This window comes from Helianthus annuus, chromosome 2 (assembly GCF_002127325.2).
Source record: "Helianthus annuus cultivar XRQ/B chromosome 2, HanXRQr2.0-SUNRISE, whole genome shotgun sequence".
NCBI classification, from domain to species: domain Eukaryota; kingdom Viridiplantae; phylum Streptophyta; class Magnoliopsida; order Asterales; family Asteraceae; genus Helianthus; species Helianthus annuus.
Window position 1 is genome coordinate 131,141,757 of NC_035434.2, and position 13,881 is coordinate 131,155,637.

The 13,881-nt window shown below is 39.1% G+C and overlaps 1 protein-coding gene across 1 annotated transcript; it reads left to right on the top strand.

Annotated features, from left to right (window-relative positions):
• The first annotated feature begins 5,645 nt into the window (after window positions 1-5,645).
• LOC118486747 (protein MODIFYING WALL LIGNIN-2-like) lies at window positions 5,646-6,644 on the top strand. The gene is made up of 3 exons (XM_035983442.1): window positions 5,646-5,741; window positions 5,833-6,023; window positions 6,112-6,644. The coding sequence occupies exons 1-3, from the start codon at window positions 5,646-5,648 to the stop codon at window positions 6,413-6,415; spliced, it is 591 nt and encodes a 196-aa protein (XP_035839335.1). The 3' UTR covers window positions 6,416-6,644.
• Window positions 6,645-13,881: the final 7,237 nt, after the last annotated feature.

Consider the following 13,881-nt stretch of genomic DNA (forward strand, 5'->3'; position numbering starts at 1 on the left):
TATTTAATCTTTAGAGAACTAATGGTTAAAGCTTAGGCATTCCTTCAATACCTAATTCGCTAAAACCTCGGGCTCTGATACCAGCTGTAACACCCACCCCGTAACTCGGGTGATTGTGCACAATTGATACACTTACAGCGGAAACAAACTAAACTTTCATTAAAACTTATAATAGTATGAGTACAACACTTTATTTATTCACAAACTTTTGGCAACTAAGAACTCATTGATCTTCTAAAACTCCACAACTGTCAAGTAGTTCCTATAGCTTTCCTCCTGACTCTCCTGAGATAAGTATACTCAAAACGACGTCAGATATATACTGGTGAGCTCATACTATACAATTTTTATAAAGACAGACCACAGTTTACATTATATGCATACATAATATGGGCATGTGACCACATTATAGTCAGGTTGGGCCTCATTGAACCTTATAGGTCACATTTGACTTGTCACAAACCACCGTACAAGAGACATACTGGTCCTCCAGCTGTGTCCCCCTACGGCCGTCACATAGGTATGAGTGTGTGTCGCTGGACCTTATAAGCACGAAGTGCCTGTGGGTACAACACCTTATTACCCTTCCCAGAGTGACACACCTCATTAAGCATAATAGGATCCCATATACCCCTACTGACACATGCATACTGCAGCATTCTCATTATTACCAGTTATGGACGAGTATACTATCACAGTTTAAAAGACAAGTATGATGACTCACCTGATTAGCAATTGCTTAACAGTCGCTAGTAATACTGGGTTATGTCTCAAGGTCCTCACACAGTTACATAATCCTAGGTTAGGTAATGGTACACTTAACTAGTCATTATCATGGTTGGATATTGGTTAACCCTACCTTGTTTAAGCATGGGTGATCAGTCCATGCCTAACTAAGGCTAGGCTACCCAATACCCGCCCCTGACAATAACCCTAGTATCTAAAAATAATACTAACACTACTACTACTAATATATTATTACTAATAATAAAACTAATATTAACTACTAAAATTAAATAATAAATAACTAAACATAAACTTAAACGAGAGTATACCTCACAACTATCTACGGCACGTTGATGTAGAGTTTCCCTACTCCTGCTCCTACTCGCGCTCCAAAAACGACTATTAACAACACCCAACAGGGTATCGTATACTCAGGATTCTCTATACTAGAGCATTCCCGTTAAAGAAACTGGTACCTAAACAAACTATTGAGACTCTTATTTAAAGCAAGCAAGCAGGCAGCTCAAATCCTTTTGAGATTCAATTGACGTGCCTACCTACCTGCTTGACCTGCTAGCTTGCTTGCTTATATATTAATTCAGCTGCTTAACTCGTTTTTCTTGTATAACTTTTAAAATATGACGTTTTATAAAACGACGAATATGTCATTAGAACGAGCATATTTTTATCTATGTTTTAACCTAAGTTTCATTAAAAACGGAGTAAGGTAAATAAAATAATATATTTAATTATTAATATTAACGGTCTCCTATATTAGCCAAGGTTTGTCAAGATATTTCACCTTTCACACAATCATCTTACTCGTTTAACAATATATGAAATATAAATTACATATTTCACACGTTTATAACCAGCACATTAAGATTCGGGGTATTACAGCGAGCACGATGATGATTAGATTAGTTTGATTAGCGTTTAATTGACTTTATCGCATTGTTACTTCCTATTATTCACAGTCGTAAAGCGATTCGTAGCGATAAAACATTCGATTACTGCGGTTGTAATTAGTTACTCCACATAAATAACTAACGTAAAACATAAAATAGGCTAACTACAGTCAAAAAAGTCAAAACAAGAGTTGAGCAAGGAGAGACAGATTGCAATTAGCAATCTTTTCTTCCTTTGACTTCAATGTTGACTTTGACTTTGATTTCCGAAACACTAGGGTATTACACGTTAGTTGGTTCCCGGACCGATCGAACAGAATATCGTATCGGTAATTATTGGTTAGAACACCAACGTATAGAGAAAAGAAGAAAAAAAGAAATGAGCAAGAAAGAATGAAGTCCTAAGCTCCTATTTATAGGTAAAGAATATGCATTTCTAGTAAGTTTCCTATATACTTTCTAGGAAATTATCATACATACAAACTCATATCACATATTCATATATATATATATATATATATATATATAGGGTTGAGTTCATTTCAGAACTCTAAATAACTACAGAACTTTCAGAACTCCTAATAAACAATCATTTTATATATAAGTTTTTGTATTTAGGATCTTTTTATCATCTATTATATGTATTTCTTTGATTACATACATGTTAAAAGTAGTTTACATATGTTTAATTGCCAAAATTATATATATGTGTCATAACTAATTACATATATGTAAAAAACTAGTTTACATATGTGTAATTATAAAATTACCTATAAAAAATGGTAAAATTAATCTTAACATGTATGTAATCGTAAAAATACACATAATAAATGATAAAATTATCCTAAACATAAAAATATATAAATAAAAAGATTGTTTATTAGGAGTTCTGCGAGTTCTGTAAATATTTATGGTTCTGAAATAATCCTGGCCCAATATATATATATATATATATATATATATATATATATATATATATATATATATAGGTAGAGGATCTTGTAAAAAAGGCCTAAAGTGTGAGAAGGGTAAGAAAGAATATCAGCCATTAGATATTTTGATCTAATGGTTGAGATCAATATGGACCAAATTGTAAAATATTTTCATTAGTTTGAACTGATTTGAAATATCTAAGGGCAATATAGTCTTTTAAACACACTAGAAATTAAGTAATGCACATGTAACTTCCCCCCGTCTTTTTTAAACGTTAATAACTTTCTATACGTAACTTTTTTTTAAAAAAAAAAAATACACCATAATAACAAGCGTTTTTTTATCTTTAATATGAGTACCATATTGCTATACTTATATAGAGAAAAAATATCTTTCGATCAGATGTTTAGTTAATGAATGGTGTTATATACTTGCTGAATGGTGTTATATACTTGTTGAATGGTTTATATACATTACACAAATATATATACACATAACAAACTAACCACATAAAGTTAAAATTAGACCTGACAAAGGGGTCGGGTTGGGTCGGGTCGGGTCATGGGTCAAAACGGGTTCGGGTCGAAACGGTCAATTAAAAAAGGGGTTGTTTTGGTTCAGGTCGAAACGGGTTCGAGTCAGAACGGGTTTCGGGTCGAGACTGGTTTCGGGTCGGGTTGCTTAAAAATGTTTTTTTTAAAGAGATTGCACATCAAAGGGAAATTTTGTTCAGTTCGAAACGGTACTGGTCGAAACGGTTCGCGTCGAACCGGTTGGCGTCGAAAGTCGAAACAGTTCGATTCGAAATGGTACGAATCGAAACAGTATATATGTTTATTCTTACATATGATGGCTTTTGCCTTGACATGCATTCATTCTTCTTAAAAATGAGGGTTTTATGACACCCATATATTCAAAAACGAGGTTAAATGACTTTAGTTTCAAAAGTTATTTTTTCTGGTCCCAGATACGGTTTCGCTTTTATCTCAAGGCTCCACCGGTTGAATTTTGCCTATCTTTGAAAAAAAAAAACAACACATATGACGGCCACTGTTTCTGAAAATGGTATGCGTCGAAATGGTCGGCATCGAAACGGTTCGTTTCGAAACGGTACTGGTCGAAACGGTACGGGTCAAAACTGTTCGATTCAAAACGGTACGGGTCGAAACGGTTCGCGTCGAAACGGTACTGATCAAACCGGTACGGGTGGAACCGGTTCGCGTCGAAATGGTTCAATTCGAAACAGCACTGGTCGAAACGGTACGGGTCGAAACGGTACGAAACTCGTCCCGACCCGAAACTCGTCTCGTGTGGAAACTCATGTCGGCCCAAAACCCTTTGCGATCAAAAACCTGTCCCGTGCAGAAACCCGTGTCGGCCCGAAACCCGACCTGAACCGACTCCGTTTCGATCCAAAACCTACGTCATGCTGAAACACGTCTCCACCCGAAACTCAATTTGAACTGAACCCGTTCCGATCCAAAACCCGTTTCTTTAAGACACTAACCCACATCGACCCATTTCTTTAATGTTGTCGACCCGCTTTCACCCGAAAATAACAAGATGAAATTTCAAGTGACCCATTGTGACCCATTTAGTTAAAATATATTACCCAAACCAACTCATATAATTTTAAAAGCAACCCAAACTGACCCACTTGGAAGGCTTTGGGCCAAGATTGCCCCCTCTAGTTAAAATATCATACATTTGCTTAATGATTGAATGCGATGTCTAAAAAAACTTGTAAAATTCGACCTGTGCCTAAATGTAACAAAATATATTCAATAAAACTAAAACAAAATTTCAATAAATGAAATAATACCTTTAGTTAATGTATACATAAGATAAGACGAAGAAGATGATAAAAATTTAATTAGCCTTCGTTTCTTTAAGTATTAAAGGAAAAAGATAATGAAAAATATGAAATCTTTGTTTCAGATATTGAAGATGATGATCAAATTTTAAAATCTATCCGTATATTGTTTCAGGTATTATTAAAGGAAGAAGATAAGAAGCTAAAAATAAAAAATTTTGAATTCTATCAAGAGATGTTGATTTTTCATACATAAGATGTGGTTACATTATAACCGCATCTTTTGGGCGATGCTTTTTCAAAATGAATGCATGATGAAGATCGAAAGATGCAGAAGATGCGGTTACATTAGAATCGCATCTTTTGGGCGATATCAAAAGATGCAGAAGATGCGGTTACATTAGAACCGCATCTTTTGGGCGATATGGAAAGATGCAAAAGATGCGGTTACATTAGAACCGCATCTTTTAGGCGATGCTTTTTTCAAAATGAATACATGACTTTATGAGATGAATCAAAAGATATGGTTGCAACCTACCAACCGCCTCTTTTAAAAATCATGTGGCATCTTTTGCCTACTTATGTACTAGTGTAAATAACTAATGAAACCAAGATAAAAAAACATAACAAAAATAACCATGGAAACTTTTAATAAAAAGAAACAAGTATATTTATTATCAATGACAAGAAACAAAAATAACATGGGAGGAGTCTGCCGTCGACGCATCACCTTTGTCAGACACGTCTAAGCTCCTCATTCATAGACTCTTCAAGTTGACAGACTGACGCATCCCATGTCACAGAAGTCCGTCCAAAGACGCAGGAGAGTGACATTTTGGTAATTTTGGTTGATCAAGTGACATTTGGGTAATTTCCCCTAAATATTAAGTCTATGAGCCTTGAAGGGTTGAGAAAAGTTAAACGAATCATGACAACTAATACTGAAAAAAGTATTGAAAAATGAAACATTAAGTCAATGCCTGGTAAGGTATTTCTAATTAAATATTCCTCAAAACATGATAATGTATCTATCTAAAATATAGAAAAATCAACTACTTTGTTCCAACAATTTGTCCAAATCCTAGGTAGGTTGACATCCGATAATAAACTTTGTTTCTTACTTTACTAATCCAATCATGCATTTGCATATTTCAAACAAAATTCTCCAGCTATTTTATGGTGTCATTCCATCTATAAATACCTATATTTCCAGTGCAAGTTTCTTCATCCCATAATCACTCCATATTCTCATAGACAATTCATAAATGGAGGGCAAGGGGGTAATTTTCTGCGCAATTGTGTCGGTGCTCGGAATAATATCTGCAGCCACCGGTCTTGTGGGGGAGTTCACAAGGGTTAAGGTAAACTATCAAAATTATTATGATTAACCTATAATATATATTAGGTTTGATTATAACAAGAGATGTGCATTATGGGCATATATGCATGCAGGCTGATGATATTACTGCTAAAAATGATGAATGTGTATATCCAAGTAGTCCAGCTCTAGCTCTTGGAATCATATCAGCCGTCATCGCAATTATTACACAAATTTACATAAGCCTTACAGTTGGAGGTACTAGATGTTGTTCAAAGAACCCTAATGCGAGCCCAATTTCGAATTCCTTTTATGGACTGTCACGGTACTAGACATTGATCTTCATGTTTTCTACTTATCATGGATATGTTATGCTAATTAATAAAACTAAAATGGTGTTGTATATTATTCAGGGCTGCTACTGTGATAGCTGTGATTCTACTGTTTGTAGCTGCCGCACTAAATAATAAAGAAGGTGGACAAGTTGACTCATATGGTTATTTTACATGTTATGTTGTGAAGCCTGGGATCTTTGCAGCAGGAGCTGTTTTAGCTCTTTTGAGTGCAGTTTTTGGGATTGCTGCTTATGTTACCGCAGCTCCACCAACTACAGAAACCACCACAAACCCTGCAGTTGCGTACCCGGTGGGTGCGAATGTTGATCCAGAAAAAAGTCCACTGCCTTTCCTTCCTCAGCAATACCCTCCTCGGCAATAAGCACAAAATAATTTTTATTAGTCAACTCATTGAGTTAATACAATCGATCGATAACCATACGATGTAGATCCAAGTACGTATTGCAGAGACGTTCAAGCTTGTTTTCGGTCATTGATTAGATTGCTTGCTTCAAATAGGAGAGTAGATCGACTGTGTGTGAGGCCCTCGGTGTGGAGAAAAATGTTTTGAACAAGGATGTTGTATGTTTTGATGGTTTTTAATTTTTTATTCGTGTGTTTAATTTGTATTTATAGCTTTGATATTCATGTATTATCTCAATTTGTATCTTTGAATTTTTTGAGGTTTTCAATGTAACTTTAGTTTTATCCACATGTCTTCAGTTTTTGAGATTTGATTGTTTAGCCGAAGAATACTGAAAAAAAGCTTGATTGTGGTTGAGAACATTGTGTAAAGTTAAAACCAAAATATTTGAGAACATATACAACATAATGGGATGATATTATCCAACTAAAACTAATTCAATAGAAATGAGCAGTTCTTCTCTATGATTGGCTTGGGGACGGTTAACTAAGCTGAATGCCATGGCATTCACTATTTTGGTTTTATTTTAACAACTAGATTTTCTTACATATAACCCAACTGTGTAAAAAACACCAAAGTATTCCTTGTGTTGTGGTTATGAGTCGCGCTGTGTTAATCTGTTTGTGCGGGCTCAACTCATGGGGTTGGTTGTTTTTTAGTTTTTTGGTTTTTTGGTTTTTAACATCTAGATTTTATTATAATCCAACCAGATAAAAAAACACAAGAGCACTTAGGTTTAGGGCTGTGAACGAACACGAACAAGGTCATGTTCGTGTTCGTTCGTTAAGGATTTTAACATGTTCGCGAACTGTTCACGAACGCATACCGAACATAAGTTTACGTTCGTATTCGTTCGTTAAGGAAATTAAGTTGTTCACGAATAGTTCGTGAACACTGGCCTCAAACAAAAACAAACGCAAGCAAATAAAAACGAACGCAAACGAACATTTAACTTGAAAACAATAAAAATAAAAGCATTGTTATCCTTAAACATTGGATATAAGCAATTAATACAACCATCAAATGATAAATCAAAACACAAGAAGTCTACTACACTAACAAACGATAAATCAAGTTTTAACTAACATAGATATTTATCCCCAAAAATGTCTTAGAATGTCCAAATTTTAGCTAACTAGGGTTTCAAGTTTTCAATATGTTTAGATTAAAAGTTTATTTTTTTTAATATAATCAAACGAACATGAAGGAACTTAACTGAACATATTACCGAACGTTCACGAACGCAGTCGAACGAACGAGACCTGTGTTCGTGTTCGTTCGCTAAGCTATCCGAACAAAATTTTTTATTCCTGTTCATTCGTTAAGCTAATCGAACGAACATAAACGAATTTCTCTCCGAATTGTTCACAAACTGTTCACTGGACGTTTGTTTCGTTTACAGCCCTACTTATGTTGCAGGGGTTAAGAGGTGTATTCCAGGATGGCACGAGTTTTTCCATTTAGGGTTTTATGCTCAAGTGGTTGGAGGGAGGTGGGAAGGTTTTCCCTTTGGGGCTCCAACTCAAGTGGTTGGAGGGAAGTGGGAAGGTTTTCCCTTATGGGGTTTCCTGCCCGGAGTACCGCGTTCGAGTCTTGTGGTGGACAGTTTTTTCCTCCACTAATGTCTGAGGTGGGTTTTATCCCTCAATGACCGGGTCTTACCCCCATTTGAATTTGGGTGGCTCGTCTTTCGTCATACAGGGATACAGGGATGAAGCAAGCTAGTGGGGTTCCAGCTAATCTACGCCTTTCAAGAAAAAAAAAAGATGACACGGGTTTAATCCTTACGGGGAGTGCGATTTTTTTATAAAACTATTTTTTGGGTCACCAAGTGTTAGCCCAATGGTTTGTTGGATTGAGCTGACAATTTATTTGTTTCCTATTGTGTTTATAATAAAACATTATTTTATTTTATTTTCTTATTTAGGTTGACCGTTCTTTTTGTTTTTTTTCTAATGAACTACATATGTTTTGAGTTTTCTCTTTCTCTTACTATAGTATGTGACGATGTCATAATGAACAGAATCGATACTTCTCCAATTCCTGTTGCATTCTCAGGGCAACGCTCGGGTTGAAAACACTGGTTTATAGTTTTTTACATCCTCGATACCAGGCCTTTCAGGGACTGAAAATTTGTACTTAAACCTTGTTCTTTTTGTCCCAAATACGTTTAATTAGTTTCGGGTTTCATGATAATTTAGTCTCTAATAAGACTAGTAGAGATTGAGAACTAGGCTATGATAATATACCATTTTAGTCCTTAATATATGTTTAGGGACTAAAAACGAGTCATACATGTCATGGTATTTAGTTTCAAATATATGTTTTAGGCACAAGATACGTGTTTTACGCATTCAACGGTTACGATATCGATCCTAGAATGGATCCACAATAAGTGGTAAAGACAAGAAGGTTTAAGGAAACCTTTTCAAAAACATACCTTTTTGGGTATGTGTGCAAGATCCGGAAGGATCTTGGTCTTTTTGAAACGGCTGCAAACATTCTCCTTAAGACTGAGTTAGAGAATGTTGTCCGTTAGTGAGACACGGCCCGTGTCTAGGGTGACACGGCCCCGTGTGAAAAAAATACAAGGGGTACGACCCAGTGCTTTATTAACACGCCCTCATGTTTAGAAAAAGATTGGAAACGACCCCTAGCTCGAGGAACACGGCCCTGTGTTTTAGGGTTTTTATGAAGTTTCGTCTAAGTTTTTAAGGAACTGTTTTTTATCGGGTGGTTCATTACTTGTTGGAACAACATCGTATTTCCGGATATACCTTAAGCTCCAGCGAGAGGTACGAAAACGCAAAAGGTTTTCGGAAAGATAGTATTCTAATTTAAAAAATGGGAGGGCGAAACCTTCCCTTATTTACCTTATTCGGGCTCTTGTTAAGGAAGGTGTGAGTCAGCTAGCTCACGTCCAAACCGTCGATGTGAAACTCACACACTGTAAAGGGGACTATCATCACGATGTCGATACAGGGACGACTATTGTAAGGACCTGCAAAAATGTCCCACAACACCCCGTAAGTGAAAACCCGGACCCCTAAAACCCTAATCCTTGTGAAAATCAGGAAAATTCAATTTTATTGCTTTGTCGCGGGCAGTGTAAGACTCAGGGAGAGTCTACGCGGGGCGAGACGACTTAGAAGTTCGCCGGATAAGCTTTAGGCCACGTGTCAGACACGCGGCAAACCTACACCATGACACGACAGCCCTAGCCGTAACTAGGGTGGCTCTCGCGGGGCGAGTAAGCCGGCCTTAGGGCTTACGCGGGCCGCGACAAACCCATTTTCAGCTATAAATGGGACGTGCATGGGCATTTCGTCTGTGCTCGAGAAATCTGTCACACCCCCAAAATCCACACACGGAGTACCACCGCTTGGGAGCGTGACGTGACCAGGATCAAGCCATCAATCATATCAAACATAGTAATCAATAATAATAAAAGTCAATAAAGTAGTTTATCATGACATGATTGACGTTTCCAAAACCAAGCATTGTTTAAGTAGCGGAAGCATTATTGTAAACCCAAGTTAAAATACTGAAATGTCATAAGAGTCTAACAAAGTAATACGATCCTTGTCCACAACGACCGGCTCCTCTTTGTGCAAGCTCCATGTATCTAACGATCTGCAAGGCATGTAACAGAATGATCAACAAACTAGTTGAGCGAGTTCACAGTAAGTAAGTACGTAACAGTAAGTAAAGGGTGGCTCTACTGGGCCGATAGTAAGTTATATAGGTGGGGGCTTCCCATGTTATGTGACCACTAGACTATTCGTATCAACTACTCGTATCATCCCTGTTCTTCTTCCGAGAACAGTAGCGCGTACGGGGTGTACGTAGGTCTTACGTACGTATCCTTCACAACCGAGGATAGGAGACGCGGGGGTGTACGTGGGTTTCACGTACGTATCCTTTGTACCGAGGATAGAAGTAAGTAATGCGTACACGTAGGTTTTACGTGCGTGCCTGACATCCGAGGCAGTAATGGCATATGACCACGTAGGTGTTATCCTAACCTACGGAACCGTCCTGACATCCGAGGACCATGGTATGTGATAGTCTAGGAAAGCATATGTACGTTCTTAGTCAATTGTAACCTTTATCCCATTCCCACGACCCGGGAATCCCATGCCTTAGTAGGAGTGTGAACTCACCTGGGTTTGCTCGGCAGACAGTATAATGCTCAAGTATACAAGTAAGGAATCAACCACGTCCTATCATGGTTACTATGCAAGTTAGGTTCGTATGTAGCACGTTTGTATCACGTATGGTATCAAGTATAATCATGGCAAATCACATAACAGTATCAGCAGTTCATATCAAGTAACGAGTCCAAGTAGTCGGTCCAATTAACATAAGCAGTCCAATTAGCAACTGTGTAAACAAGTCCAATAACATAACAGTCATAAGGTTGGGCCCGTGACAGTGTAGGCCCAAAACAGTGTACGTGCAAAGGAGGTCTCGAGTCGCAACCAGCGATCTCGAGTCGCAACCGATGGTTGCGAGTCGCAACAGATGGTCTCGGTTCATCATGGCTCGGTTACGAGTCACAGCCGGAGATTACGAGTCGCAACAGGAGGTTGCGAGTCGCAACTGGTGATTTCGGCTCTTCATGGTGTGGTTACGAGTCGCAACGGGACTCGCAATCATGGTTCCGGCTTGTGCTGTTGTGGTCTCGAGTGGGGTTCCGACTCGCAATCCGAGTCGCAACCAAATGTGTAACAGCCTTCCTGATTTCATGCAATTCAGTTACAACATTTATGCAAATCAATTATCGTTGTCAGTTTCCAAAAATCAATTAACAACTAACAGTTTACCATTCAAGAAATTATCGATCAAACAGGGTTTTCTAAACCTTAATTCGTATGAACAACATGAATAACCCTTAAACAACTCATCAATAATTATACATTCTAACATGGATCTCGGTTACTAATCATATCCGATCAAACAATACATAACAGCCGATACATTCATATATATCCGATTCGTGTGCAAGCCAATTACATGATCATTATCTATCATTGATTAGTAATATTATTATTCATAGCATGTTAACAAGAATCCTTCGAGTATTAAGCAATCATCAATAAACAACCAATAACACACAATCAATAACATAATCACTAACCGGATTAAAGAAGGAGAAAAGGGTGATCCGAGTAGGGGTGTTCTTGCCGTCGGGTTCCAAGCGAGCCGAGAGAGAGAGAGAGAGAGCAAGTAGGGTGTGTGTTGCAAAGATTGTAAAACTAAACCCTAAGATGTGTGTATGAACATATACGTGTGAGGTGGGGGTGGGCCGAGACCTCACTTGGGCCGGCTTGTGGTCTCGAGTCCCTTACATGGACCGAGTGGGTTTGCAAACAATAGTAAAGCCCAATTGATTTGTGGATCGGGTGTAGTGTTGTGTGATCCAATAACGCATCATTTAAACATTTAATCGTAACATTCATTTAATCAAATAAGGTTCACATAAACACATATCGTTACACAAAGCAAGTCTAAAGTTCGAGTTGTCACATTATCCCCAACTAATTGGAAATTTCGTCCCGAAATTTGGTATGCACTCACTGAGGAAGCTAGGTAAGTTATAGCATTCACTGGTTTTCCTGGGGTGTCACATCCTCCCCCCGTTGATCTGGAATTTCGTCCCGAAATTCCGAAGTAGTAGCTTTATCCTCAGTAGTGGTAGTATTGGTTTCGAATAACTGGGGGTACTTTTCTGTCATTCTGTCTTCGCGTTCCCAGGTGTACTCTGGGCCACGTTTGGAGTTCCAACGAACTCGAACAAGAGGGATTCTCTTGCTTTTGAGGACCTTCACATCCCGGTCCGTGATTTCTACTGGTTCCTCGACGAACTGCAACCGCTCGTCGATAGTGAGTTCCTTAAAAGGAATGATGAGGTTTTCATCTGATAGGCACTTCTTTAAGTTCGATACGTGAAAGACATTGTGAACTGCTCCGAGTTCAGCTGGTAGGTTCAACTTGTAGGCTACCTTGCCAATCTTTTCTAAGATTTCGAATGGTCCGACGTACCGCGGATTCAGTTTGCCCCGTTTGCCAAAACGTACCACACCCTTCCAGGGTGAAACTTTCAATAAAACCCGGTCTCCGACCTCAAATTCCAAAGGCTTTCTACGCTTGTCCGCGTAGGCTTTCTGACGGTCGCGTGCTGCCGCCATGCGTTGTCGTATCTGTGTAATCTTTTCTGTGGCGTCCCCTACAATCTCTGGACCAGTAATCTGACTATCCCCCACCTCTGCCCAACAGAGAGGTGACCGGCATTTACGTCCGTATAATGCCTCGAATGGAGCGGCTTGAATGCTGGTATGGTAACTGTTATTGTACGAGAACTCCACCAAAGGGAGGTGTTTTTCCCAGCCGTTGCCGAAGTCTATAACGCATGCCCTAAGCATGTCTTCAAGAGTTTGGATCGTTCGCTCAGACTGCCCATCCGTCTGAGGATGATATGCTGTGCTCATGTCTAATCGTGAGCCGAAAGATTTATGCATTGCTTGCCAAAGCTCTGACGTGAATCGTGCATCGCGATCCGAAATAATAGAGGTGGGCACTCCGTGCCTCGAAACAACTTCTTTGAGATAGACGTCTGCGAGAGTGGAGAACTTGTCCGTTTCCTTAATCGGCAGGAAGTGTGCAGACTTGGTGAGTCGATCAACTATGACCCATATTGTATCGTTCCCACGCTGGGATCTAGGTAAGCCTGTAACAAAATCCATGGAAATTTCTTCCCATTTCCATTGCGGTATCTTAGGCTGCTGAAGTAAACCAGCTGGTTTCTGATATTCAACCTTGACTCTCGCACAGGTCAAGCATTTTCCAACGTACGTAGCGATGTGGGCCTTCATGCTAGGCCACCAGTAAGTAGTGCTGATGTCGTGGTACATTTTATCTGACCCTGGATGTACCGAGTAGCGAGACTTGTGAGCTTCATCCATTACAAGTTCGCGTAAACCGCCATAGAGAGGGACCCAAATCCGGCCCGTTACGTAATAGGCGCCGTCTTCCTTTTGTTCCATTTGTTGTCGTGAGCCGCGTAAGGCTTCAGCCTTGACGTTTTCGGGCTTCAGTGCTTCTGTCTGAGCAGCTCGTATCTGTGCAGGAAGGCTAGACTGAATCGTAAGTTGTAGCGCTCGCACGCGCTTTGGTAAGGTGTCCTTTCGGCTAAGGGCATCAGCCACAACATTGGCTTTGCCTGGATGATACTTGATGGCGCATTCGTAGTCGTTAAGTAACTCGACCCATCGTCGTTGACGCATGTTCAAATCCTTCTGCTTAAGGATATGCTCGAGACTCCTGTGATCGGTGTAAATCGTGCACCTGGTACCGTACAGGTAGTGTCGCCATATCTTAAGCGCGAAAACAACAGCTCCCAGCTCTAAATCGTGCGTCGTGTA

Bases quoted from the DNA above. Each gene is read 5' to 3' on its own strand.
- LOC118486747 (XM_035983442.1), top strand. From the start codon at position 5,646: ATGGAGGGCAAGGGGGTAATTTTCTGCGCAATTGTGTCGGTGCTCGGA. The intron at 5,742-5,832 runs GTAAACTATCAA...ATATGCATGCAG, and splicing joins GGGAGTTCACAAGGGTTAAG to GCTGATGATATTACTGCTAA. The intron at 6,024-6,111 runs GTACTAGACATT...TATATTATTCAG, and splicing joins TCCTTTTATGGACTGTCACG to GGCTGCTACTGTGATAGCTG.